Source organism: Archocentrus centrarchus, chromosome 1, assembly GCF_007364275.1.
Source record: "Archocentrus centrarchus isolate MPI-CPG fArcCen1 chromosome 1, fArcCen1, whole genome shotgun sequence".
In the NCBI taxonomy this organism is placed as follows: domain Eukaryota; kingdom Metazoa; phylum Chordata; class Actinopteri; order Cichliformes; family Cichlidae; genus Archocentrus; species Archocentrus centrarchus.
Window position 1 is genome coordinate 5,842,924 of NC_044346.1, and position 27,589 is coordinate 5,870,512.

The 27,589-nt window shown below is 41.0% G+C and overlaps 1 protein-coding gene across 3 annotated transcripts; it reads right to left on the reverse strand.

Annotated features, from left to right (window-relative positions):
• On the reverse strand, positions 1–27,567 carry nacc1b (nucleus accumbens associated 1, BEN and BTB (POZ) domain containing b). 3 transcript variants are annotated; one of them, XR_004020005.1, is made up of 10 exons: positions 27,385–27,567; positions 18,003–18,153; positions 15,526–15,768; positions 13,066–13,287; positions 8,866–9,325; positions 5,696–5,993; positions 5,282–5,379; positions 4,280–4,614; positions 3,980–4,051; positions 1–1,509 (listed from the first exon to the last, which is right to left on the reverse strand). XR_004020005.1 is itself a non-coding variant. In XM_030730463.1 (9 exons), the coding sequence occupies exons 2-8, from the start codon at positions 18,126–18,128 to the stop codon at positions 4,280–4,282; spliced, it is 1,782 nt and encodes a 593-aa protein (XP_030586323.1). In that variant the 5' UTR covers positions 18,129–18,153; positions 27,385–27,567; the 3' UTR covers positions 1–1,509. The 3 variants fall into 3 exon arrangements, 2 of the variants coding, with proteins under 2 accessions (XP_030586323.1, XP_030586203.1); XM_030730463.1 differs by lacking the exon at positions 3,980–4,051; XM_030730343.1 differs by having other exon boundaries at positions 1–4,051.
• Between the last annotated feature and the right edge of the window lie 22 nt (positions 27,568–27,589).

The window sequence follows — 27,589 nt, forward strand, 5'->3', positions numbered from 1 at the left end:
CCCTCCTCTCTACAGAGGCTTAGACTGTCCTCTTCTTCCCTCTCCATCTCACCCAGATTTTTTGATTCCCTCATTTAAGGCAGTGCTTTTACACAAAGCGCTGGAAACGAGGAGGGGGGACAAAAACAAAACACAACAAAAAAGTGCAAACTGTCTCCTATTTTCTCCCCAGCCTTCCTGCATGCCCTCTCACAGTCTCTTTAACTTTTGTTTCTTTCTTTATGTCACACACTTGTTCTGTCCTCACATAATGAACTTGGTAAAGTCTCTGCGGATCGTACCATGTGCTCCAGAATAGAGGGTGGGGTAAGGCACCTCCCCACTTACCCCTCTTGGCCTTCAGGTGCTTGTCTGAGGACTAAGGGTTCTTTGACTGATAGCCTTTAAAAAAAAAAAGAAATAAAAAAAGGTGATTTACATGTAAATATGTATATAAAAAAACAAACATGTAAACATCTTTTTTTCAAAAAACAGATTGTAAAAAGCAGGCAATTTTTTTATAACACTGATCTATAAAAATGGGTTCGATTCAACACATTTTTTTGTTTGTTTTTGGTTCTTTACTGGGTTGGTTTGACACTCAGATTTTGTTCGGCACTGTTTCTGTATTTTGCTTAAGAGACGTTCTAACTACAGACTCTTTGCGTGTGTGAGTGAGTGTGTGGGTGGCAGGTAGAGCCACAACAGCAATATGAAACTGTGACAATGATATTAAACAGTTCAAATGTCTCCGCTTGCCCACTTCTGATGCCTCGCTAGCATTAAGGTGCCTCAGGTTTCTTCTGTCATTAAAACACAGGCCACATAATCTTTAAGAATCTGAATGATGCTCAGGTGTAAAATGTCTAGTTGATTACAAAAAATAAATAAAGTGTGTGTCTTGTTTGGGTTTTGGCATGCTCAAAAAAAATCCAGTTTCACAGTGGAAAATATAAAGCAACAGAATCCCAATGCAACAATGTGTTTAACACACGAGAAAATGGAAACTTAAAAAGGGGAAATAATATATTTAAAGTGGAAAAAAAGATTTTAGTAGAGCCTGACTATACTGGTTTTTTGGGAACAATGAAAATTGAGATATAAGGGATGCAAGAATCTGATATTTGGGTCTGATATTGGTCTGATCCTGTCAGTGACAGCGGGCTGATCTATGGAGCTGATCCATCCAGCTGAAGTCTTAATCAGTCTGTGTTTGGAAGCCTGCTACTCTTAACTTTGACTTATCTTTGCCTCAAATAAAAAGCTCCTCTTTCACTCTCATTAGGTTTGGTTTAACAATTGTTGGCAAGCTTTGATTAAACTTAGAGTAATGTGATACTGACCACTCCATTAATATGATTTCACCTCACCCGTCTCTTGTCAGCACCACTCCACACACAGTATCAGTACTTTTTCAGTCTTCATAGTGAAGGGCTACTTCAGAATCACAGATCTTTCTCTCCCACGAGAACTCCACTCAGTGAGGAACATCTCTCAGCAACCCCACAGCAACCATCCAAAGTCTGTGCTCTGCATGATATAAAAATATATTTCACAAACTAGTTATCAACTTAACTAGAAGGTACTGCTCGATTCCACGCCACCATCTGCTCAGCTGTGATGCTACTCTGTACTTGGAGAGTACCAAGAATATTGTAAACAATAGAGTCCAGGCCGCTCTGTTGAATAAACTATGCAAAAACACTATTTCTAAACTGCTTTATTAAGGAAGTTTTTCCTCTTCTGCAAAAATAAGGAGCAAAGCTACTTTCAGCTGCTCCCGTAGTCACATGGGGTCACCACAGCTGGTGGCTCCGAATATTTGATTTGGACAATTTCTACGCCGGATGCCCCTCCTGACGCAACCCCCAAGGGATTTGTGTCTCCTCCCAAGACTGAACTGGGTATCCTTTGCTTGTTAGGCAAATTGGTAAACCACTACACTACAGAGCCAGTCAAAATAAGGAGTAACAGCATATATGGAGTTACATATACAGCTGTCAGGCCAATATTGGCCAACCAATATATCAGTCAAGCTCTAGTTATTGGTTATCAATTGCCACTCTTTTGAATTGAACAAGATTAGAAGACTGAAATTAAAAGCTGGTGTAAAAACAGACTGAACATCCATTTGAAGCATCACAATGGCATTGATGATTGATGATTTAGTGGGACTAAATCAGAAGTTCGTCTGGACCTGCATTCAACCTCAACCTGAACAAGAGCAGAAAGCCCTCTCCAGGGTTTTCTTGATGACTGCATTCAGCTGTACTGCCAAAGATGAAGGCCAGTTTTTTTTTTTCTAAAAAGAAAAAAAAAAACTACTTCTGCACTTTTGTTCTTTTTTTTTTCTTGAAAGCTACCATTCACACACGCAAGTGCCAAAAGTAAACATGACTGTGACGACTTTCAGGGTTGTTTCTATGCCAACGTTTTTCTCTGATTTCTATCATTTAGCAGCTTTCTTTTTGCCACTTTATAAAGCACTTATAAAAGCAGGAATTTAACTTTTAAACACGCAGAACTCTGGAGTCAGTGCAGCGACACTTCTGCTGCATCCTCCTTAAACACAACATGTATTTGAGCTGATTGCTTACACGTGATGTAAGGCATGCTTCGATGCAATTCCCCTTTAATTCCCACATCGCTCTGGTGTACTGTACCTGATGCAGCTGACAGCCCCCAAATGCGTATTAGCGCATGTATGTGTGCTCACTGCAGTGATGGGTGAATGGATCGCCCAAGCGTGTGTGAAACACTCAGTCTGGCCTGCCTCTCTCTCTCTCTCTCTCACACTCTGCTGCAGCACCGATGCAAACTGTGCCGCCATTCAACCACACACCTACACATACGCACAGAGCCATATTCCTCGCCATGTACCGCTGCCTGAATTAGCACCTTTATTTATGCCAGGCGAGGACACATCCAGGCGGCAGAGCCTGAGGAAGCTGATTCTGTTAATATTCTCAGGGAAATCAATTTAAACATGAGCTGACATGAAAAGACCACCACACACACACAGACGCACGCAAACACACTCAATATGTCACTAAGCTCACAGGCAGAAACTCGCTTTAAGACAATTCTCGACTTTCATTCTGATTTTTAAAAAAAATGGGAGCTAAACAAACTTAGAAATTGGATTCCAGCTTGTATTATTTTTCTCTTTTTTGCCTGTTTTTTAAATAAAGCCACCCCCCTTTTCTCATTCTGATACATAGAAAAACTTAGTTCGATTGTACTCATACCGCAGGAAATAACAGTGCATTTATCACACGCAAACTCTTTGACAATCATCGGTAACAAGTTTCCTCTCTTTCAGGAGTCTTGGCAAACGTCACACACAAAGGAAAAAATTAACACAGAAAAAGTAAACTGATATTTTTTTTTAAGAGTTTAACGGTCAAAAATGGGGAAGGTTGGGGGGGGTGAAGGTTTCTGATTAGCCACTAAACCAGCTAACAAATCACTCACCAGCCAATCAAAATGCTGCTGTCCAAGTCAGAGCATTTCTATAAAGACCAGTAGGTAAGCCTCCCAGCATGCCTAGCAGGGGTTAAAGAGCAGGCTGAGGTCGAGGAGATCATAAACCATGCCAATATACATATTAATATTCATTTCAACTCCTGACCTCACCAAGCCCGTGCTCTCAGAGAAGCTTTCATCTGGCAGATGAAATAAAGCAAAACAAAAAAAAAACTAAACCAAAAAGGGCTCGGCACAAGCTCACTCAGCTGCATTTCGAATGCTTCACCACGCATACATTCAATATCAAAACAACAGTGTTACCGAAGCTTGGAGAAGGAACTGTCACCTTCTCCAAACAGGATTACCCCTCCCTGCCCCCCTCCCCCAGGGAATGTTTATGATTGATTATGATAAGAAAAGGGCTTTAGTGACAGTACACACTCTTAAAAACATAAAAAATAAAGGCTGAAACAATCAGGTCTCTAAAGGTTGCAGAAGGATAAGGAACTGGGGGGGAACCTCCCTCTGCTACCTTTCTCCATGTCTTTCCATCTCTCTCCACAAGAAGAGCATTCAGGAACAAACTGCAGTGATTCATTCTGGGCTGTGGAGAGAGACAGAAACGTGGACAAATAAAGGAAGGCAAGCAGAACAAACTGACCAACAGAGGTGTAAGAGAAGAAACAGAACCCCGAACACATAGCGGCTAGGGGGAGGAGTGATTACTTTCATCAAGACCACCGTGGCCATCGTTCTGTTGTCATCACCCCAGACATATTCCACCCCTCCTTCCATCAATCTGTCCATTCTATCTATCTGTCCGTTCACTCACTCAAAACAAAGTGCTGCTATCTCCTCCTGTCCCCTGCAGGCCATCTGCTGGCGTGGCTCCGCTTCCCGCTTCGCTGTTGTTGGTGGCTGCTGCTGCTGCTGCAGCCACAGCTTCCAGTGAGGCGGGGTCAAAACCGTGGTCTGTCCCCAACGCGTCAGCCTCCATCTTCACGCTGTCAGCCAGGAAAGCGGAGTAGGCGTCGCTGTCGGCCATCAGCAGTTTAAGTTTGGGGATCCAGCTCTTGCGGACGACGCGACGGGCATTGGTGCACATGTCAGCCGCAATGGCGTTCATTTCACTCTCCTTGAAGCTCGGCGCGAAGTTCTGGCAGTAGACTTGGGCAACGCAAAGAGAATAGAAAGGGAGAATAAGAGGAAATTAAAAAAACAAAACCATATGGCACAGAAATGCAAAGGAAGAAGAAGAAAGGATGATGATGACCCTGGTGGTCTTAGAGTCTAAATTCCAAAGCTGCAATTTTGCATGCTGGCAGTTCCAAAATCTCAGTAACATGTAATCATAGACTGGATATAAAAGATGACCATAGCCAGCATGACCTCACCCACTGGTTTTTACATTTTAATTTTGAATAAGCAACAGTGTCTGAAAAATGTAGTCAATGTGGAATTGCTGAAAACTCCAACTACTTGAGTGGCCATTTGAAGGTGGCTCTGAAAGCAAGTCTTAAAGACTCCCACTCCCAGTTTTGTCCTCTATGGCTAATTTATTTCTTTGAAACTGTTGGGGGGGAAACCAGTGAGTGAAATTCCAGTGTCAGTGACCCTACAATATAACTGAGCACATCACCCTCTTGTTCAAATATGGTCAGTTCTGGCTTTAATAAAAAGACAGAGGTGATCAAAATGGTAAAACTGATGATTCAAAATGGGGTTTCACAACCAATGGGTGACAATGGGCTACATCCATCTTTTATATACAGTCTATGCATGTAATTCTCACTATGCATAGTATCAAACGCTGCATGTCTTCTGCATGACTCACATTTGACAGCGTGCAGCACTCTGTTGTCCAGAGGTTTACGACTGGGGTCGTTAGTTGAGGAGCGGATGCCTGTTCCACAGCTGTTAGCCAGAGTGCTCCTGAGCAAGTTAAAAGCAAAACAAAACAAAAAAATCCCCACATCAAGACGTACAATAATTTTATGGACAATGCACATATATCTTTAAGAGAGATTGTTTCAGCAGTGTGAAATATGACTTTAGTTAGTTTAATTTAGTCATTTGAAATTCATGTTTTCACACTTATGTATGTTAATAAGAAAAAAACTGATCCATTGTCAGTGCCCATCAACACCAACTCCTCATCCTGGCCTTATGATTAACCATCAAAACTTTCAAAATAACATGGTTGATAGATATTACTAAAATAACCTTCCAAGACCATTCAGACACTGACCTGTCGAAGAATGCAGCCAGCAGGCGTCTGAGCAGCACTTTGTGGCGGGTGCCAGCGCTGACGTGGCAGTTCATGAGCTGGGCGCGGGAGATGAACACAGAGGTCCCGCTCACCAGTTCCAGCTTCTCAGCCGGGTCTCCTTCCTCGTACAGCTTCGGGTGGCAGCGGTTACCGATCTGGCTAATGAGCTCGGCGGGCAGCGATGCCAGGTCCTGCCGAGACCGCCCCCCTCTGCCTCCCCGCCCGCCCCCTGAGTCTGGGGCCAAGTCTGGTAGAGCCTCGACCCGCTCCCCAACAACTGAGGAAAGCGAAAGTTCAGGTGTTATCACTTTTTTTTTTTTTACATTCAGGGCTGGAAATCATTTAAATATGTAATATAGTAGCAACAGTTTTTCAGAACTGACACAAACCCTCCTGAAGCATTCAGAAAAGTGTTCAGCTTCTCAAATGTTAAAAACATGGACACGAGAAATAAATGAGTCACATAATCATAATAATCATGATCAAAACCTTTGACATTAAGAATCATTGTGGATTAAATGTGTTTCTTTTAATGGTCCTACCTATTTGAAACAGTTTTTGCTCTCAGACACACTGTATTGCCAGAAGTATTCAGTCACCCATCCAAATCATTGAATTCAGGTGTTCTGATCACTTCCTTGGCCACAGGTGTGTATAAACCACGCACCTAGGCATTCAGACTGCTTCTACAAGCATTAGTGAAAGAATGGGTTGCTCTCAGGAGCTCAGTGAATTCCAGTGAATTTGATAGGATGCCACCTGTGCAACAAGTCCAGTTGTGAAATCTCCTCAATACTAAATATTACACAGTTAGTGGTATTATAACAAAGTGAAAGCAATTGGAATGACAGAAACTCAGCTACAAAGTGGTAGGCCACGTAAAATGACAGAGTGGGGTCAGTGGATGCAGAGGGGCATAGTGCGCAAAGGTCACCAACTTTCTGCAGTGTCAATCACTACAGACCTCCAAACTTCATGTGGCCTTCAGATTTGCTCAAGAGCAGTGCACAGAGACCTCCATGGGTTTCCAAGGCCGAGCAGCTGCATCCAAGCCTTACATCACCAAGCACACTCTGCTGCTGTGGTGTAAAGCACGCTGCCACTGGACTCTAGAGCAGTGGAAACGTGTTCTCTGGAGTGACAAATCACACTTCTCTGTCTGGCAATCCGATGGATGAGTCTGGGTTTGGTGGTTGCCAGGAGAACAGTACTTGTCTGACTGCATTATGGTGTGGGGGTGTTTTTCAGGAGTTGGGCTCAGCCCCTTAATTCCAGTGAAAGGAACTCTTAATGCTTCAGCACACCAAGATATTTTGGACAATTTCATGCGCCCAACTTTGTGGGAACAGTTTGGGGATGGCCCCTTCCTGTTCCAACATGACTGCACACCAGTGCACAAAGCAGGTCCATAAAGACATGGATGAGTGAGTTTGGTGTGGAAGAACTTGACTGGCCTGCACACATACTACGTTTCCACTGCCGAGGTGCCGGTGCTTGTGCCAGTGCTGGTGTCGGTTTCAATGAACCAGCAAACTGCTTAAGAAAGGGCCTGCGTTTCCACTGCGCTGTGCGAGCTGATCCTTTAGGTATGAGTGTGGGCGGATCCTCATCTGGAAACGGAAGCTAAAGGGCACAAACGTGGTAGAAAACGCTCCCCTTCCTTCTGCTGTGAACATATTTTACAGTCCAAACAAAAGTACTGCAACATCTGTGTGCGGCACAAGGTATACACAGACAGCAATTATGAGCAAGATGACAAGCACGTACTGTGCGTATTTTTATCTATGATATGAACTGATACAAAGCAGCAAGTTCAGCCTCAGGGCCCAACTTAATTCACGGCCGTGAAATTCGCATCACGTTTCTCATGTAATACACACCATGCAGTGAAATAGTGGTAGAAAACTTTACATCGAGATGGCAGAGTCATGCCCTTCTGCTGCTTGCGTCATGCGTTCTCGGTTGTAGACAAGCTAGCTTGCGGTGCTGGAGTTGAACCCGTTTTTCGGCAGAGCACCAAGTGTGCTTCCAGTGGAAAAAACGCTGAACAGTTCAAACACTGGCACCGGCACCGGGTCAGTGGAAAAAGGCCCAGAGTCCTGACCTCAACCCAATTGAAAAAAACTCTGGGATGAATTAGAGTGGAGACTGTGAGCCAGGCCTTCTCGTCCAACATCAGTGTCTGACCTCACAAATGTGCTTCTGAAGAATGGCCAAAAATTCCCATAAACACTCCTAAACCTTGTGGAAAACCTTCCCAGAAGAGTTGGAGCTGTTATAGCTGCAAAAGGTGGGCTGACATCATATTAAACCCTATGGATTAAAAATGGGATGTTACTCAAGTTCATATGCTTATGAAGGCAGATGAGCAAATACTTTTGGCAAAGCAGTGAAGATCTTTAGGTCCACTTAGACATTATGTGATTTTTTTTTTTTTCTGTCCTCGGGATTTTTGAATAAGTTGGATGCAGCTCATATCAATACTATCAATCTCTCTGTATTCATCTTTTTCTGAGATCTATTAGAGCTTTTGCATCAGGTCATCTTTATTTTCTCATCTTAAAACATCCTGTTCATGCTTTTAATTTGGATGTACTTTCAATGTTTTTTTAATGTGTCCTACTAATAATCTGAGTTCATGCAGCTTTAATGAGTCTTTATGATGATATAAAAATTATGTATTATTTGGACCTTTGTAACTAATTTTCATATTTGCTGCTGTTGTTGCTGCTCCTTCTAACTTTTCATTGTCAATTCTGATCCTAAAACATGCAATAAACAGAAAACCTCAATGTGCCCCAGTTTTCAGTTCCTGGCATGTAACAAATACTGTTCAACCAATTTTATGCACCATCATTCCCAACCACCATGTGATCGTCCTCAAACTTGTGATTAAATACACTATAAACAATTCATAAACTCAAAGCAGGACCGCAACTTTCAGTGGTTTTAGTGTTTTGAACAGTTCACTCTCGCTAACATCCCCCATCTTGAGAAGGTCGGATAAACAAACTTTCTACCATCCGTACTCGTGAACACGCTACAGCAAGAGTTTCAGAGATCAGAGGGGGAAACTCTGAGACAGAGCTGCACAGTAACCCTGGAATGAACTCACACACTGATGCATTCATCCTGCCGTCAGCGCTTACCTGCTGCTCCGGCGTTCAGCATGCTGTACATGGTGTACATGTTGCAGATCTGTCTGTATTGCTCTTCAGTCTCATCTGCTATATCATCCTCCTCCTCATCGTCGTGGTAACTGATGGGCGAGTCGCTGGTGTACATGCTCAGGGTGCCCGGGCTCGTGCCCTCGGGGGTCCCGCCGTTGTTGTTATTGTTGTTGTGGTTACTGTTGAGTCCAGCTCCTCCCACTAAAGTGGTGCCTCCACTGCCCACCACAGAAGCGTTAGCAGTGGGTCCGCGGCCAATGGCATCCTGGTTTACTGTATTGGAAGAGGACGAGGAAGAGGAGGACGAAGAGTAGCGTGCAGCCTTCCTCATCCCACCTCCCCCACCCCCTCCAGACCCCCCTCCTCCATCACGGTTACCCCCCTCCCATAGCCGCTTGGCCACAGGGGTGCAGACCACAGAGTAGGGAGAGCCCTCCGGCTGAGCAAGAGAGAAACACACTAGTTAAAAACCACCGCCTGACTGGAACACTCAATAAAACACAGCAATAAACAAATGTCATTTCATGGCTTCATGGCTTGGAGTACAAATGGTACATTTCCCATCTCAAGGAGTATCAAATATCACTGGGGGTTCTGGAAGCATATATTTATTACATATATTAGACTAGCAGTGCCAACCTCAACTGAAACAGAGTGCATGTGCTCATTATTTGAAACACTGAAGATGAACTGTAATAAAATGCAATGTGCTTCAGATAAAAACATTTAGTCATTTCATGTCAGTCCATCAAATGCCTCCTACCTGACCATCTCAGATTTGAGAGGGAAAGATGTACTTCTTAATTGGAATTATGCAAAATTCCAGGTCCTGATGGTCATTAGTTTCTCAAAGAAGTGTTTAAATGGATGAAGGTGAACATGTCCTTTTTTTCCAGCATCTTTTTTGAGGCCCATTTTAGAATTCAATTATCTAGAAAATATCTTGAGTTAGGTCCTTCAGTTTGTTTTTGTGTAAATATCTGAATAAATGATGGGTGACTGAAGTGCCTAAAATACTGAGATGCCTGATCTCTGACAGCACATTACATTAGGAAAATGAGTGAGAACACTGTCATATGTTTTGGATATAATATTAACAGAGACTTGTTCTTTGTAAAAAAAAAAAAAAAAAAAGTTAATCTGGATTTGGTACATGGCATCATACCTGGGGAATATCACACTCAAGTTGGAATTTTTCTTTTTCCATATTCAAGCTTTATGATCTCTGAAAGTCTTTACCTGATTTGCATCATTTAAAAAAATACTATATGGCTTGTGTATGAGAACCTATAAATACAATATCAATCCTCTAAAGGCCTCCAAATCTCCTGCCAGTATATATACGTTACATCTGACAAAAATATGTGATGATAATCACACTGCTCTCACAGCATAGCCATCCTGTCCCTAAAGTGATATGCAGATTAGCAGCACATGCCATCACATGAAAACTATTTTTGGAGCCGACAGCAGATGTTTTCCTCCACTTTCGTTGACAAGAAACGAGTGTATCCAGTTTCTCTGTTACATGTATACACATAGTTTTAAAATATATATAAATTTGCCACATAAAGTAAAGTAATTTGTATTCGGTTGCTTATTTCTTTGTTGTAAAAATGCTTCTTGGCAATAAATTTTTTACCACTGGAAAGCTTGTTTATTTCCCTTTAAATAGAGCCACATTTGTAAGGAAAATGCATTTGTAGGTTGAGCAGCAGAGTTGAGTATGTGTGTTGAGCAGCAGAGTTGAGTATGTGGGCTGCACCCATGAAAAACTTCCAAATCTTCTCTGCCAATGCCAAACAGCTTTTTCTGCTACTGACTCTTTTTTGAACTTCTGGTACCCCAGGTGCTGACAATCAGGCTCGTCATCTTTAGAGACAATCTCAGTGCAGAGATATCAAAATGTGATTCTGTAACCAGTGGCAATCCCACTCCCATCCTCTCCACAGTCTGGGAGTGGAGAGGATGGAATGGCCTGCCTGCAGTCCTGACCTCAACCCCATTGAACACTTGTGGGATCACCTTGGGTGTGCTCTTCATGCCACAGTGAGCAACACTACCAAAATGGTTGCCTTGTGACAAATGCTGGTTGAAGAATGGGATGCATCCCACAGAAGTGTGCGACCAAGCTGGTGACCAGCATGAGGAGGAGGTGCCAGGCTATGTGGCTGTGTATGGTTCTTCCACATGCTGCTGAGGCCCCTGTTTGTTGAATTAATAAACTGTTAACTTGGCAAAATGCCCTGTTTCTTCAGACTTCAATCATCCAAACCAATAAATGACACCAAAAAAGAGTCAATAGCAGAATAAGCTATCTGGCATTGGTAGAGAAGATTTGGCAATTTTTTCATGGGCGCAACCCACATACTCAACTCTGCTGCTCAACCCACAAATGCATTTTCCTTTAAAATGTGGCTCCATTTAAAAAGAAATAAACAGGCTTTCCAACAGTATGAGATTTACTGGCAAGAAGCATTGATACGATAAAGAAATAATCAATCAAACACAAATTTCTTTACTATTTGTGCTGAGTTTATACATTTACAGTCCTGTAATTAGTGTGCAAGTTTCACCCTAATACTTTACACTCACACTGATAATGAAAAATTCACTGTAAAAAATAAATGTAATGGGGGTGCCTGGGTGGTTTAGTGGTGACGCTGGCGACCACATACATATACTGCGTTGCGGTGTGGGTGGCGCGGGTTTGATTCCCGGCCTGTCGCCAACTTGCCCACTTATTTTTCCCCCATTTCCTGTCTCTCTCCACTGCCCATAAAAGCCGCTGTGGCCAAAAATGCTAAAAAAAAAAATTTAATGAATACATGTGCTGGTAAAAACAAAAGTTTATGGATGGTCCAAACCTTAATTAGCCACAGTTTGTGTACAGCTGAAAATAATCTTTTAGAACTATAAGATGTTGTATAATATAAAAATTAGGGGTGGGACTCGATTAAAAAAAATTAATCGAATTAATTAGGAGCTTTGTAATTAATTAATCGAAATTAATCGCATTTTAATCACATTTAAATATTTAACAATATTAATTTAAGTTTGGTTGATGAATGAATCAATATACATAAGCCTAAACTTCAAAATTTTGTTTATTTTCCCACCAGTCTACTACACAGACCAACGAAGGGTGGAAGTGCTCCTGTGATAAGCAAACTCCTGAAATTAAAGTTAAGCATCATAACTGGATAGTTTTATTCAACATTAATGTCTCACTTGTTATAGTTGGAAATTAATCATTCACTCAGCTGTATTCCTTGATGTTGAAATGTGTTATGCTTGTTTTAACAGCTTAGTTTGAATTAAAGACTTAAAATTAAACCACAAAAAGGAGCAAAAGTTCGTTCTCCATTTAACCAGCTGTTCTTACACAGCTGTGCTTCGCACTCACGGTTGCTAGGCGACATGAGCTACACAGAGGTGAGGGCAGGTGACACTGATATGAAGGCTAGCCGCTCACTTCCGGCCTTTGCGGTCTTCGTGGGCTGCGAAGGACGTGGGCCGGGTCCTTCGAGCGCGTCAATATAACCTGTATGCCTGGAACTCGTGCACTGAGAAACGTTCCGGTGCAAAGTGCGATTAAAATGCGTTAAAAATTTTTCATTCATTAATTTCCCCGTAATTAATTAATCGAAATTAACGCGTTAAAGTCCCACCCCTAATAAAAATATATCCAGCATCGAAAATAAATTAACAACCAAAGCCATTGTAATGTGACAATACATACATTTGTTTATCTCCCTTCTACTTCATTATTAGGGTCATCTTGACTCTAATAATGAGTCACTTTGTAAGAGCTGAAGCCCTTATAAAGTGACTGACTGCATAACACTAGTTCAAATGTTGGAGTCTGACCTTTAAAAAAATTCATGTTCCTTCCTCAGAAAGTTTTTGAACTCTTACTTCATTTCAAAAATACCCTTCAGGTCATGATTTGTCAAAAAAAAGAAAGAAATATATGCAGCCTTGTGTATCTAGCAATGTCTCTGAAATCTAAAAGTTATAGAAACACCTACTCGAGAGCCCCGTTTCAAATGATGCTGCTACAGACTAACAGTTTTATTTTTTCCAGACTTCTTTACTTCATTTACACAAAGGTAAGGGCTACTTATTACTTCACCAAAGCAACACCTGCATGTTTTACAACCATCAGACCAAACCTACCTGCTGTGGCTGTGGCACTGGCTGAGGTGTTGTGGCTGTCTGTTCAGTCTTCACCTTGGACACAAGGGGAAGGGGCGTCAGACAAGAGGCGGGCCTCCCTACAGTGACAGCACCAATGCCGACCCCGCCTGCTCCCACTGTTTGAGTGACGGGACTCTGAGGCTCGGAGGGTGGGGTCTCCTCAGTATGGAGACCCTGGGAGTCACAGCTTGGAGAGGAGACCTGCAAATGTGGTGATATGAAAGTTTCATGAATATCTACAAAACATTTTATGCCATTAGTTTGTGTTTAGACTACTAAAATTCTTAAATTCCCTTTCAAAATAGGATAAACCTCAACAAACTGTATGTCTGATATCTACTAAAATCCATCCGTAGTACTGAGTATTGGTAGAAAGACTTAACACTAATGCCGCATTTCCATTAGTACCTACTCAGCGCGGCTCAACTCGACTTGGCACAGTTTGCAGGCTTTTCCATTAGGTCCTGGTACCAGGTACCAGGTACTTTTTTAGTACCCGCTCAGCCGGGGTTCCAAGTGATTCAAGGCGATTCCAAAATGTGACATAGAAAAACAGCATGCCACTGATTGGCCAGGGAGTGTCGTCACTAACTGAGTCATGAGAGTGACTCCTTCACCAGAATCAACCACGTCATTTTTAAAACCCGAAAACGGAGGGACGCAAACCAACACCGTGGATGAATGAGGAGGTGCAGACATTTCTGTGCTTGGTGGCAGATGAGAGAATCCAGAGGGAACTAGATGGAGCAACGAGAAATGATAAAGTTATAGACTGAGCAGGAGGTATACAATTTCCTCTATTTAATCCACTGTCATGTTGTGTTGGAGTCGCATACAAATTACGTCAAGAGACTACTACCCACGTTGTTATATCGACCCACATTGAGGTGGTTCTCAATTGTAATGGAAACAAAACAAGACCGTGCCGAGTCATGTTGAGTAGTGGAAAAGAGGCGTAACACGTCCTCCAGAACAGTGCCTCTAGTGGCCAGATGAGGCTGGCTCTAAAAGTGAGCACCCCCAAAAAACCCAAATACTAAATTACTGAAAAGCAATTAGAACAATCAGCTCTGGAGTCTTTGGATAATTTCCTCCTTCATAACAACTGTCGGGTGAGTGCTAAGGCTTAAAGGTAAGCGGTGTGGCTGCTGTGACTGACATATACTGACCCAGGAAGCTGCAGATGTCATGGCTAAGCAGCTAATTCAATTCACTATACTGGACCTCTACAACAACTTTATGCTGTTGGTGCCTCCTGAAGCATTTTTTTAGAAGTAATTAACAAATAGTACTGTAAGGCACAGGCTGTCCGAGAAGCTTGTGCTTCAGTTTTGGTGAGTTTTGTTTGTATGTTTCTTAGCAATAATTAGCTAAGCTTTAATACACAATTTATGAAAATGGCGAAAGTAATTTGCGCCTGAAGTTTATGTATGATGGCACAAAGAAGCCAGAAACAAAGAAAAAAAGGGAAAATACATTTACTGTAACACAAATTTAGGAATACTATAGTAATATTTTAGCAATAAAATAGTAATATCTGAACAATACGTGGATTAAAAGGGTAATTTATTGACATTATTGTGGTCATAAGCATTTAGCTACTATCAGCCTAATACTTTGAAAATTAAATGAAAATTCTTGGAAGTCAAAATTGATATTATCCATGTTATAATGCTGAAATGAATTCTGCTTTATGTGTGAAATTTTCACTTTTGTTTCACATATGTGTTTACTGTTGTGACTTCTCTACTGATCAAGCATGGATGTCATGGTTATTTTACACTATAACAATAGTGGGAACTTAAAGATTTTTAATTTTTAGCACTGTTTGATCATCGTATTAACAACTATCAAAGTTAGGTCTCGGTATTCCTGCCAGAGTAGCTGATGGAGTAAACAAAATAACTAACATTTTAAGAGTAGTAAACAATGTGATGTGATTTTTTTTAGTATCAAATACTGTTGTATTTGCTCCTATTTTTTTTTTTTTTTTACATATGTCTCTTTTTAACACATAGCTGGCATTTTATCAACTCTGTGTCTGGAGGTGTTAAGTGGAACTTTCAAGGAAATCAGTTTCCCTCATTAATATGCTAATTTATGCAGCCAGGCACTCCAGATCTAATCAGATCATCTGCTACTATAGCAGGAACCTGTAGTGTCAGTACGATGTTTCAATTATTTTCGATTCACAAGAACGTGTCTACAAACAGAGACGCCCCCATCACAATATAATGTCATGCATAATGTCACGCACAACAGGTAACGCAGCGGCAGCACATAGAAACCTCTATTTTTATGTGTGCTTCATTTTGATTACATTTAAATAATTCTCATATTCACAGAAGTATTCCTATGGATGCATGCATCTTCTACATTTACATCCAACTTTAAGAAATGTTTAAATAACTACTTGTGATTGCTTCATTATCAGGTTACCTTGAGGAAAAACTCTGTGCCTTTCTCCATGATCTGTTGGATCTGGAGGAAGCCGGCGGTGTACATGAGCAGAAACTGGTCTCCAACATTCATGCTGAGGCGCCCCGTGTAGCAGAAGGCCAGGATCTGCTGGAAGCTCTGGGGCTGCACGGCCGGGGGTAGCTCCACCACCGAGCTCTTCCCCCCAGCATTGAACAGGTCCCGGAAGTAGGAGCTGCTGGCTGCCAGCACTGCACGGTGGGCCTGAGGGGTAAACAGCAGGGGAAGTAAAGTCGTAAGGGTTTAAAAATACATCAATTCTGATGCAGTAAACAGTATACATCAAGATCCATATCAGGAGATTTGCACTTGCTCATGTTTGGTGTCAAGTATGTCTCCCGAATCAAGTGGATTCGGGAGACAGACACCCTCTCTATTTTTAAGATTAGGCTTAAAACTTTCCTTTATGATAAAGCTTATAGTTAGGGCTGGATCAGGTGACCCTGAACCATCCCTTAGTTATGCTGCTATAGGCCTAGTCTGCTGGGGGGTTCACATAATGCACTGTTTCTCATTCACCTTATTTACGTTGTTTATACTCCACTCTGCATTTAATCATTAATTGATATTAATCTCTGGCTCTCTTCCACAGCATGTCTTTCTCTCCCCTCAGCCCAACCGGTCGCGGCAGATGACTGCCCCTCCCTGAGCCTGGTTCTGCTGGAGGTTTCTTCCTGTTAAAAGGGAGTTTTTCCTTTCCACTGTCGCCAAGTGCTTGCTCATAGGGGGTCGTTTTGACTGTTGGGTTTTTTCTGTATTATTGTAGGGTCTTTACCCACAATACAAAGCGCCTTGAGGCGACAGTTTGTTGTGATTTGGCGCTATATAAATAAAATTGAATTGAATTGAATTGAAAGTATAAGAAGGCAGTAAACATAAACAAACAGGAAGAATAAGACTGATAAATCCTCCGGTGGGCGTTTTTCCCTCTCTTTGGAAAGTATGAAAATTGCATCCAGTTGTAAAGGAACCTTTGCCCATTGCTCAACAATAACTAAAACACTACCAAAATTTCTGTCTTAAGCTTACAATTTCAGATTGTACTAAACAGTCCCAAACCAAATATTTTCTGACTAATGAGAGAGAGGTAGCCAAAGAAAGCTCAAAAAATGTTTCACAGTTTTTGACCTGAGGCATACTTTTTTGTCTAACCAAGAGCTTCTAACCAAACTCCTTGCAGTACATGCACCAACAGTACTCCAGGCAGTTCATCTGCACATTCTGGCAACAAGGAAATACGAGGAACTCAAATTACCAGCATGCCGTCATGTCCCTCAATCAACCAATCAAGCTGCATTTTACATCCAAACTCATCTGGATTCAAATGTAGGGTTGCACTGACCTAAATCTTTCCAGTTCAAATACGATACCTTGTGGTTGGGATATCTTCCATTTACCAAGTAGGTATCAGATACCAGTGTCAAATTAATTCTGTCTTTGCTCCGAGGAAGAGACTGGGAATTATTCTTTGTGTCTAAGGCAACAGGCAATCAGGCTCCACTTATATGTTGATTTCCTGCCTTTGTAAAATAAAATGTAGCAAATAAATACACCCCAAAAATATAAATTTATTGAATTGGTATTTCCTTGTAGTAATCAGCATGTGGATTGGAGCCGTAAGAGACAGATTAAATTAAATTATATTAGTTGAGTGCAATAAAAGCTCCCCAATAAGTGTTAAACTGAACGTAACGGCTGAGAATGAGCGCGAGAGAAGGGCTGGTGAAAGCATCGTCTCTGTCAAAGCTTTTCGGTTCTTGACCGTACTCTGCGCTTAAATCAAAAGTTACTGCAAAGACAAAGAAACACTTACTGGAGAAGCAAGCATCAAATACCTGCAAACATATGAAACTTTTCTGGTAGCGCAGTAAACACAGAACAACAAAGAAATAATTGCAAAGAACAGACACAGATCACCTCACTGACGCTGATACCATTCTAGCTTTGTGAGTCAGCATCCAAATAGCAGACGACTACATCCCTAAAAACAGCAGTGTAGGAATTTGAAACTGATGAAATATGGCCACAATCTCGCCTCTTCTTTTTCAGTTATGATGTTTTTGCATTTGGGTGATACCTCCTTCATTTTATCCTATAAGACATTTGTGTTAAATATTGTCATAATCATTAAAAGAATTCTTGAGATAGAAGCAAAAACCTTTTTTGAAATGTTAGTGTGACACTAAGGTACTTTCATACTTTAGAGAGAGTGCACATTTCTGCCAAATCTGAAGAAATTCAAAGTAAAGAGATTAAAGCACTGAGGGATGGATGGATGCACAGACAACAAGAAAGACTTTGGTCGTGGCAGTAAGCGGTGCGGAGACATTAAAACACAAATTACTTTTAACTGATTCTTTTAATAGTAATAATATTCCTAAAAACTTTATTAGCTTTATTTAGTTTGAATGAAGTCCAGAAAAAAAATTCATCCTGACCTTGAAGGCATGTCCCTTGACAACCACGGAGACATCACAGTAGAGGCCCTGCAGCCGCTGCTCGTTCAGACACTCCAGGACATTGTTGCCAAAGTTAGGGATCGCCATCTGCAGCGTCTGAGCCATAACGCTCTGCCCAGCACCACAGGGTCTGCAGGAAGTAGAAACAAGTTTGAGTATGGGAAGGCTGGAAGGTTATAAAGAGAGGAGTGGGTGATAGAGGGGGAGGAATTATCTGGAAGAAAGGTAGATGAAGGGATGATGGGGACATATGGATAACTGATGGGAAGGTCAGGAGAATTGGGAATGGGTGCATAAAAAAAAGAGCGACGTGACGGAAAAGAAAGGATAAGATGAGGCAGCATAACAGGAGTAGAGAAAACTATATAAATGAGTTATGAGACAAGAGAGCACAGAACTGGAAAATGTGCAAAAAACAGGCAAGGCAGAGTTAAGGAGGAACGAATGAGACTTAAAATCAGGAAATGGGGTGAGTGAAGTGTATGATGATTAATGAATTAAGTATTTGGTAAACAACTTTAATTCAAAACTCTATCTTCCAAATGAAAGAGAATTTGGGGCCACCAGCAACAGTTATATAAGCCTTTATCTTCTTTTTTTTTTTAAATCCTTGTTTCATTACATCTAATTCACAGTTAATAAACTGTTTTGGTGGTTTTTGGCCTACTTTGTTATTTTCTTGTCGTTGCATCCCAGTCAAAACACACTCTCTTACATAACTCATCTATTTCACTCGTCTTCGTCACCATCCAACAAAGAAGCCTGTGATCAAAAGTGGAGGAACTGTCAAGCTACCAAAGCGAAATAAAATAATGGAGGACTTTAGCTCTAAAATCAGCATTTCTCATGACTGAAGGTATCACTTTAGAGTGGGCCCCTTTTTTGTTTATAGATGCACAATACAAACACAGAACTACTCTAATGCCAAGTATGATGGAGCAGAAGTAAACAGATGAGAGCACAAAGGTGAGTCACGACTCTACTGAACAAATACATTATATAGAGGATCGTGGCCTCTGAGTGATGGATGGTGGCCAAGCTTAGCTGACACCGACAAGTATTTGGAGCGCAGCTCGTGGTGAGTAGATGATGATGATGAGCTCTTATCTTGGCTACAAACCCAAACAAACCACTAACAGGAAACAATATGATCTCAGACCAAGCCAAGCTTTCTAACTCTGCTTCTCCTCATAAATTTGTGGGAGTGTGTACACCGATGCAGAAGCAGACACTCAGAGGTCACGGTGAAGAAATTATATCCATCAACTTCTTCTCCCACAGTAAATCACCTGCCTCCATCTCATCCTCTTCTGTCACACGCAACCCTCTGCATGTCCTCCTTCACTACATCCATGAACCTCCATTGTGAACTTCCTCTTTTCATCCTGCGCAGCAGCTCCATATTCAACATCCTTTGTTCATTATATATATATATCCACTATCCCCCCCTGCACATGTCCACACCATCTCACCCTTGATTATATTAAACTATAAATATTTAGCTATGTTGATATTGCTTAATTAGGTAGGTCAGAGGTACCGTGGGACCCAAATTAATAAATAATAACAAATGTTAAGGAAATCTGTTTATAGTTCATGTGTCTGAATGAAAAAAAAAAATATTGGCAGATATGTTGGGATATCAAATTTTTAAATCACCAAATTGTTATCAGTCTTAAAAATCTTATATTAGTGGCGCTCTAGCAAATGCCCACTGAGGAGCTGCTCCAAGACCTTCTTATCTTGAAAAGGCTTTTTTCTGTCTGCATTTATACCACCAATAAAATTACTTACAAGACATAACGACCAGCTGGTAGCTGACATCACAATGAGATAGATGATATCGTGATAGGAGCTGTGCATTTGTTGTGTGTTTCATTATGAAAACAGAGCTGGAAAGGAACAGTCTGAGCCAGAAAAGTTGTTGTTAAGGCCAGAAACTGCAACCAGCTCAAGGAGGTGGAGGCAGATGCCAGTTCTAAGTAAAGCAATCCACCCAGTTTAACGCCAATTTGCTACATGTGACACAGACAGAATAGTGGAGCTGAGTCGGTGCAGCTCTTTTACTATCTTTTAATCCTGCGATAGTTACTTGATTTTCTCCCTACACTGCTTCACTGAGGGTGGATACCCAACACAGCAAATTAAGATGAAATGCAAGCAAAATTGAGCAACATTGCATTGTCTTTATACACTCTTCCATACATGCTTAATAAAACTTGGATTTCCCCGATGGCCCTTTTCTGTGTTTTTTGGTTGTATTATCAGCTAAATGGTGATATGTTGATATTACACAGCAGAAGTTTACATGGATTTTCTTTGCTGGTCAACAGAGCTGCAGCAACGTACACTTATATATCGATCAATCAGCATAATACTTAAGGCCTCAGTCACACAGGCCTAGAGATCAACTAGGCAATCATCTGGCAACTTCTGGTCCAGAGGGAAAAATGTGTGTTTTGTGACCAGTTTGTGAGTTGTTGCTGTCAATCACTAGTGTGAAATTAGAAGACACCAATTTGTCTGCAAACACTTGCAAAGTACTCAACAAGCAGTAGGCAAACTATGAATAATATGATGCAAACTGGAAAAGAAGAACATTCACTGTCAAAGTAAAAGCTGTTCCTTGTTGCTGCCACCAACACATTCCAAAAGCTTAACTTTTACTTTGAAAGTTTGGGTCACACTTGTTATTTTCTTTGCAGCTGAGAGAGTAAATATCTAATGTCTGCAGACAAGTTGGTGTCTTACATGTAAATTACAGGCAATCACAGAAATCTGCTAGCAGCCAAAAGAATCACAAGGAGTTTTTTTTTGGTGCAGCACCTTCTTTGCAACTTATTTCATCTAGCTACAGTGAGCAACCACTCTCCAGCTGGTCGGGAAATGCACATTTTTCCTTTGTAAGCAGAGGTTGCCAGGTTGTCACCAACTGGTCTCTAGGCCTGTATGACTGAGGCCTAAATAACTCAAAGGTTCCACTTGTGCTGTGAAATACCTACCCTGAAGTAGGATCTTAAAAAAGCCCCCAAAGAAAGGGGTTCTAAATAGCCAACAGGAAAGGGGTCTAAATAACTGTTCTCTTTAATAATCATCTTAATCGCTCACTTAGAACTTCAACCCTCCCTAGTTGCTGCAGTGGGGGTGCTTAAAAAAGAAATGCTCTTCCTCCAAGAGTAAAAGGAAAAAATTCTGAAAGCCCAGAAAACTAGTGAAACTCATCTTAACTGCTGTCGATATCCTGCAGGTCTGCCCTCATGGGAACTAACCTGTGCCACTTGGGAACTAGTTTCAAATTTTTCCAGAGCATCAGATTTGCATGCCTCTGAGCTTATCAATTCCTTTATAAATGCACATCGATTGCAAATCAACAATGTCACACACGTGTCTACTGTGACCACAAAAATTGAGTTATGGCAGAGAGAAAGAAGCGGTCCAGAGCATGAGTTCATTTCACACAGAAAGATAACTGGTTGTGCTGTCTGCAAAGTGATTATTTCAAGTAGAGTCATGCTTAGCACCTTTTATTTATTTATTTATTTTTGCCTTGACCGGGCAGGTTAAAAATAAAAAAAGTATACTGTGAGTTTCTTCACCATCACACCACTTGGGCTGCAAATGAGTTTTCTTTATTCATTTATATGATCTGGCTTACAACACCAAATGCAAGTTCCTAGAACCACTATACACACACATATATATACATATATATATATATATATATATATATATATATATATATATATATATATATATATATATATTAGGGCTGGGACTTTAACGCGTTAATTTCGATTAATTAATTACGGGGAAATTAACGAATTAAAAATTTTAACGCATTTTAACGCACTTTGCACCGTGGAACGTTTCTCAGTGCACGAGTTCCCGGCATACAGATTATATCGACGCACAACGTCCAAATTCAGGGGCCGCATCCTGCGAAGGACCCGGCCCACGTCCTTCAGAGCCCACGAAGACCGCAAAGGGAGGACGTGAGCGGCTAGCCTTCATATCAGCGTCATCTGTCCTCACCTGTAGCTCATGTCGCCTAGCAACCGTGAGTGTGAAGCCCAGCTGTGTAAAAGCAGCTGGTTAAACGGAGAATGAACTTTTTCTCCTTTTTGTGGTTTAATTTTAATTATTTTATTCAAAATAAGCTGTTAAAACAAGCATGACACATTTCAACATCAAGGAATACAGCTGAGAGAATGATTAATTTCCAACTATATTAAGTGAGACATTAATGTTGAATAAAACTATCCAGTTACGATGCTTAACTTTAATTTCAGGAGTTTGCTTATCACAGGAGCACTTCCACATGATATATATCATGTAAATATTAAATTATTCAAAATGCTACCATCTCACAATAGCCTGATGATTATTTGGAATGTGGGGTATTTTGCCTTATAACCAAGAACATACCACTACATTTTATATAATAAAATGGATCATATGTAAAATAGTTTAAAAGTGCAACAAGCAGAAACCTAAAACAGGCAAAAACAACAACAACAAAACTGACAAAAGTCAGATGTTATAAAAAGGCAGCTTTTCTCCTCCCTTGTTTACTAGAAGGCCACGGGGATACACCTTCTGTATGTCATGCCATTTGGCTTCGCACAGGATTAAAGTCCCGTTGTGCATTAAATTAACTTCATAAAATGCCTTTTGAACAACTGATTTTATTAAACTTCAATTATAATTTTCTAGTTGATGTGAACTGGAAAACTGTGAAAAATTCCAGCCTGGAAAGGAGTTAATCTGGGCTCTTAGGAAGCGGAAAAACTAATGGACAAGTGTTGCACTGGCTTATTAACAAGACAAAATGATCACACTGTTTCATAATCAATGAAGGCCAGAATAAAGTTTGATTGATTCCCCAGACTTACTTTCTGATTTTTATACTACTGTATTCTCACCCAGTCTGTGTTTGGCCAAAGTCTCCCACCATAGGCTAGATTTTCTAAACCCAGAGGCCATTCTTACAACAGTAAGTCGAACATCAAGTATCTCCAATAATTAGTCATGATCTGATTTAACAAGTGATTTGTTGACACATGCTGAATGAGAAATGCTGATGCATTACTTCCCCGGCACTACAGTTTAGTATTTATCCAGTCAGCCTCAAGTGAACAAAGAAGGGCAGAGGGCTTATAGCCATCATAAATAAAATGTATCCCCTTACAGGAAATTCCGTAGCCACTTATCACAAGCACAATAGCCCTTTCTAATGCTCATAAATGGCAAATACGTGTTTTGTGGGTGGAGTCCAGTTGGTGACAGAAAGTGAATGTTTTGCAGTAGCATAGCTTGTGGGAAAAACCAGCAATTATACAAAAGAAAATCTAAAGACAATCTACTGATGAATCACGTACAGCAAGAGGCAAAGACATAAAATGGAGTTGTACCTCTGCCTTAGAGAAGTAACCATTGGACTTTTAGAGCCCCTGAGAGAAATCCTCTATAACCACACATTACATAGTTTAGGCTACTGAAAGTGGCAGCCTTGCGGGTGCATTATTAACTACATCACTAACTTCGCCTTTATGTGGGTTAAAGATTTTATATCTTGAATATGCACTCTAATTCTGAATGATTTTGTGCAGTTTGCCCATTTAAGGGATGTCCACGCGGCAAGCGACTAGCTGCAAAGTGACAAGCTGCAAAGTGACAACCAGAGACCAAAGAAAGTCAACGACATTCAGCAACTTCAAGCAAAAACGAGTACAATAACCACTGGTGATGCAAAGTGGGCGAGTCCCAATTTAAGCTTTTCTCAGCTTCAGCAGTAGCTGATGTTCACACCGCTGAACCACATTTTATGAGAGATTTTGTGAGGTCAGTAAAGCTCCCGTTTTAATGACACTGACGTATGAATGTTAGAGCCCGTCCTCCTTGAAGTTGGTACGTTTTACGACCAATGTCTATGTTTTAAAATGAAATAAAGCGACCTCTAGTGGTCGTTTGAATCAGAGGACATGTTGAAACGTTAACCTGGCCGATTGAGGTTAACGTTAAGCTCTCATTAAGGTAGCGGCTAGCAGCTATGGCTAATAATAAAATAATGTTAATGTTGGAGCTAGACAGCAAATGTTAGCAGTCCTGCCCATCTGTAACGTTAACAGCCAGTATCGCAACTATTTGTGTTAAAAAAGTGTTACGTTTAAAGTCCCAGATTGAAGCTGAAAAAGGGCAAGTTTTAAATTCTAGTACTGTGACAACCCTAATAGCACTACAATGGCTTACACCACAAATTGGTCTACAAACACGGATAGAAATCTTACAAACAAGCATGACACAGTGCAAAGTCTATAACTGACACATTGTTGTGACTATGCTAGACAGCTTTTTCCCTCGGGTCATGCTGCTAGAGGCAGCCACCTTCAGTTCATTCAGAAAGCCAACAACCAGCTTGATTTGGTTAAAATGCAATGGCCACCTCCAAATAGAAAACATAATCTGCCTACTATACAACTGACTTTGTTATTCAAAAAAAATTATCCAACAAATAGACCTCCTGAAAGTGACCTTAGAAGTAGCCATAAAACATAAAACACCTTAACCATGCACACCCATGAAAAAAAAACTGGGCAGCAGCTACCACCAGATGTTCCAGAGCACTGCTCTTTGAAGAAAATTTGACACTAAAAGGCTTATAATCACCAACAGGTCAGGCAAAGGTGGCCCAAAGGAACATTTCTTAGCAACCAACACAGAGATTGAAAGCACCACCAATTTGCAACAAAAAGACCAATATAATGAACCTCATATATGTCCATGTTTTGCTTTTGTAGCTAACAAAGTTGACCAATTGTTTAAGTGACCATAACAAAATTTACATAAAGTTAAGTTGTCATTCTCTAAAATACGAAGGGCAGATTTATTTTTATTTTTTTTGCATCTACACTTTCACAATAAAACTGAGAGTGGGTAAAAGGCAGACATGCAGATTTTTATATGACCAGACTCACCCCACAACTGTGATGTGCAGCAATATGTTTAACTTCGCTGAAGTGGTGACAGCAGCTATAACTTTATCATAAGGACAAGCCAAGACACATGACAATGTCTCTAGTTTCAAAACCACTTTATGACCACACATTCAGCATGCAGCCCAAAAATGACCAACACTTTAACCACTGAGATCCTTCTGGAAAACTTCGACAAAGACATTTTTGCAAAGTTAAGGTTAACAAAACAAGAAAATTACAGCTTTTCACAAACTAACCTCATTCCTGGAATGGCTTCCATCAAAATGATAAAACGATACCATATCTGGGGGTGGATTTTTCCCTTTAAACCCTAACTCCTTCACCTGAGCTTCTCCTTGGCCAGAAATAAAAGGCAGTGGTGGTACTGTGAAGCTTCCAGGTGTGAATGTGAAGCAGAGTGCTGCTGTGGCATGCACGCTCAGCAAACCTTCCCTGGCTGAAAAATAAAAGGTGAACAAATTGGACTAAAGCAGTCCTGAGCTCCTGCCTTACGCCTACATAAGGGCAGCACTGAGAATAGGGGGGCCATCAGAATTCCATCAGAATTAATTAACAGTAACCAATTAAATCTGATTGATGCAGGCATGGAAACCTTGACAGTGGGCTGAAAGGGAAGAGTAAAACAACTCCACTGCCGCACATCCCACCAAAGGTGTTTTAATATTTGTTTTAATGTGGCCTATTGTGACCTTCATAGAGCAAATATCAGCCGTGGCTATCAGCATATATATTTAAATAGCAGCCACAACATAAAGTGCAATAAGATGCCTGGAAATCGCTAAATATTACTATGTTTATTAATTGTGTAAACTGCGCCACTATGTAATTACACTTAATTAATCGTGCAGTCCCGTTCTGTATGAGGACAATTATGATCACAGATGGATTATTGGATTGGGAGCACTCTGTACAATTTGTTCTGAAAAACAGTCTCATTATATCAGCCCTTTGTTACAGAGCGCATTTGTATATAGGTTAGTTTTCTCCTACCTATTCTTTTTTAATCAATAATGCTTTGGCTATAAGAAAGTTAGTTCCTGCCTGCTATTGTACCTGGACACATTATTGTGGCTTGACAGCTTGTGTCGATGTAAAGAAATCAATATGCATTGAATAAATGCAATTAAAATTCAACTGTAGTGTCTCAGAGTGATATTTACTCAGTGCAATTTGGGCCCTAGCCAGGATTTGTTTACATGCATTACTCCTACTTTAATAAGAACACAGTGATCTTATTGGGAAATGGGTTGTTGTCTTTACAAGACAGTGTTTTGATAGAGAAGAAAGACTAAAAATGACCTGTTTTTGACCTCTGTGTGGCACTAAAAATGCATGATCTGTGCCCTAACATCTGCACTTGCCGTGGCCTTGAGCAAAGCAACTGAACTGACAAATGTCCCAGCGGAGCATCTCAGCGACCAATAGTGGGATGTCTGTGTTTGTTTCCAGGTGAAAATATGTGCAATTGTATGAATAATAAGCAGCTGCTAAGACAAAGCATGTCTGCTGGATAATAAAAAAAAAAAGCCCCCCCACAGTATTCAAGTCACAGTGTGCACAGTTGCTGATAATTACAATAATATGCCAGCATTCCAGATAAAAGTTTTAACATATTAAAATCCAACATTTTCTTTCATGCAATTTGATTTCCATACACAACTGACGTGCCCAACAGGGATATCCTACCAGGCACCTTTTCCTCCTCACAGGTCAGAGGTCATAAAAATTTCCAAGAAACCTAAAAGGGGAGTTAACTCACACCACTTGACCTTTGCCCTGTAGTCCCCATGTGCCCCATTATGTGCTCTGTCTCCAAAAAAAAAGTGTGTGACTGCGTGTGTGTGTGTTTCAGTCCTCTGTAACTTTTAAAATTAATTTCCAGCACCAAAAAATGTGCTTTATGCAGACTAACCACATGCTCCTGCTAATGCCCAAACACCCAAACTTGATTACTGCAGTCATTTTGCTGCCACGTAATAAACCCGAGCAACCATGTGAACACGGGCTTTTGATATCAACATCAATCACTGCCTAATCATATTCAGTTTCCTGGTTTGGGGAGGTTAAAGGTGGCCTGTTAGCAAGTAGCAGGCTAAAGCTAAGGCTAACACTGGCAGAAGTAAAACACTTCACACAAACATACAACTCACAAACAAGCCTTTAAATTGCGTGTAATAAATGCCAGCCTCGGGTGGCCTTTAGTCTGCAGCCGTTCACAGCTGAAAATGCTGTATTTACCGACACTCGTGAGTAGACAGGCATTACAATGTGGCTATAGTTGTAGCCTCCCTTGAGCACGACTAGAGCAGAAACTTCAAAAACGAAATATCATTTATACACATTAATTATACATCAATTAATCTCACATGAAAGTCTCGCAGAGTCTCGCTGGCGGACGCCTCAGAGAGAAAGAGCACGCCAACCAGCGGTGCAGCAGGGCAGTCAGAGCGGGCAGAGAGCTCTCGGTGCCCCGCCGTGTGCCAGCCTCGATGCCCGGTAGGATTTGGGAGTCCTCAACTGGCCCGGGCCGGTGTGTGCGTGCATTCAGCGGAGGGAGGGAGCGAGGGAGGG

Coding starts and splice junctions, on each gene's coding strand:
- nacc1b (XM_030730463.1), bottom strand. CDS start 18,128: ATGGCTCAGACGCTGCAGATGGCGATCCCTAACTTTGGCAACAATGTC. Junction 5,994..8,865: donor GCTGAACGCCGGAGCAGCAG/GTAAGCGCTGAC, acceptor CGCTTTCCTCAG/TTGTTGGGGAGCGGGTCGAG. Junction 5,380..5,695: donor CTGGCTGCATTCTTCGACAG/GTCAGTGTCTGA, acceptor TAACTTGCTCAG/GAGCACTCTGGCTAACAGCT.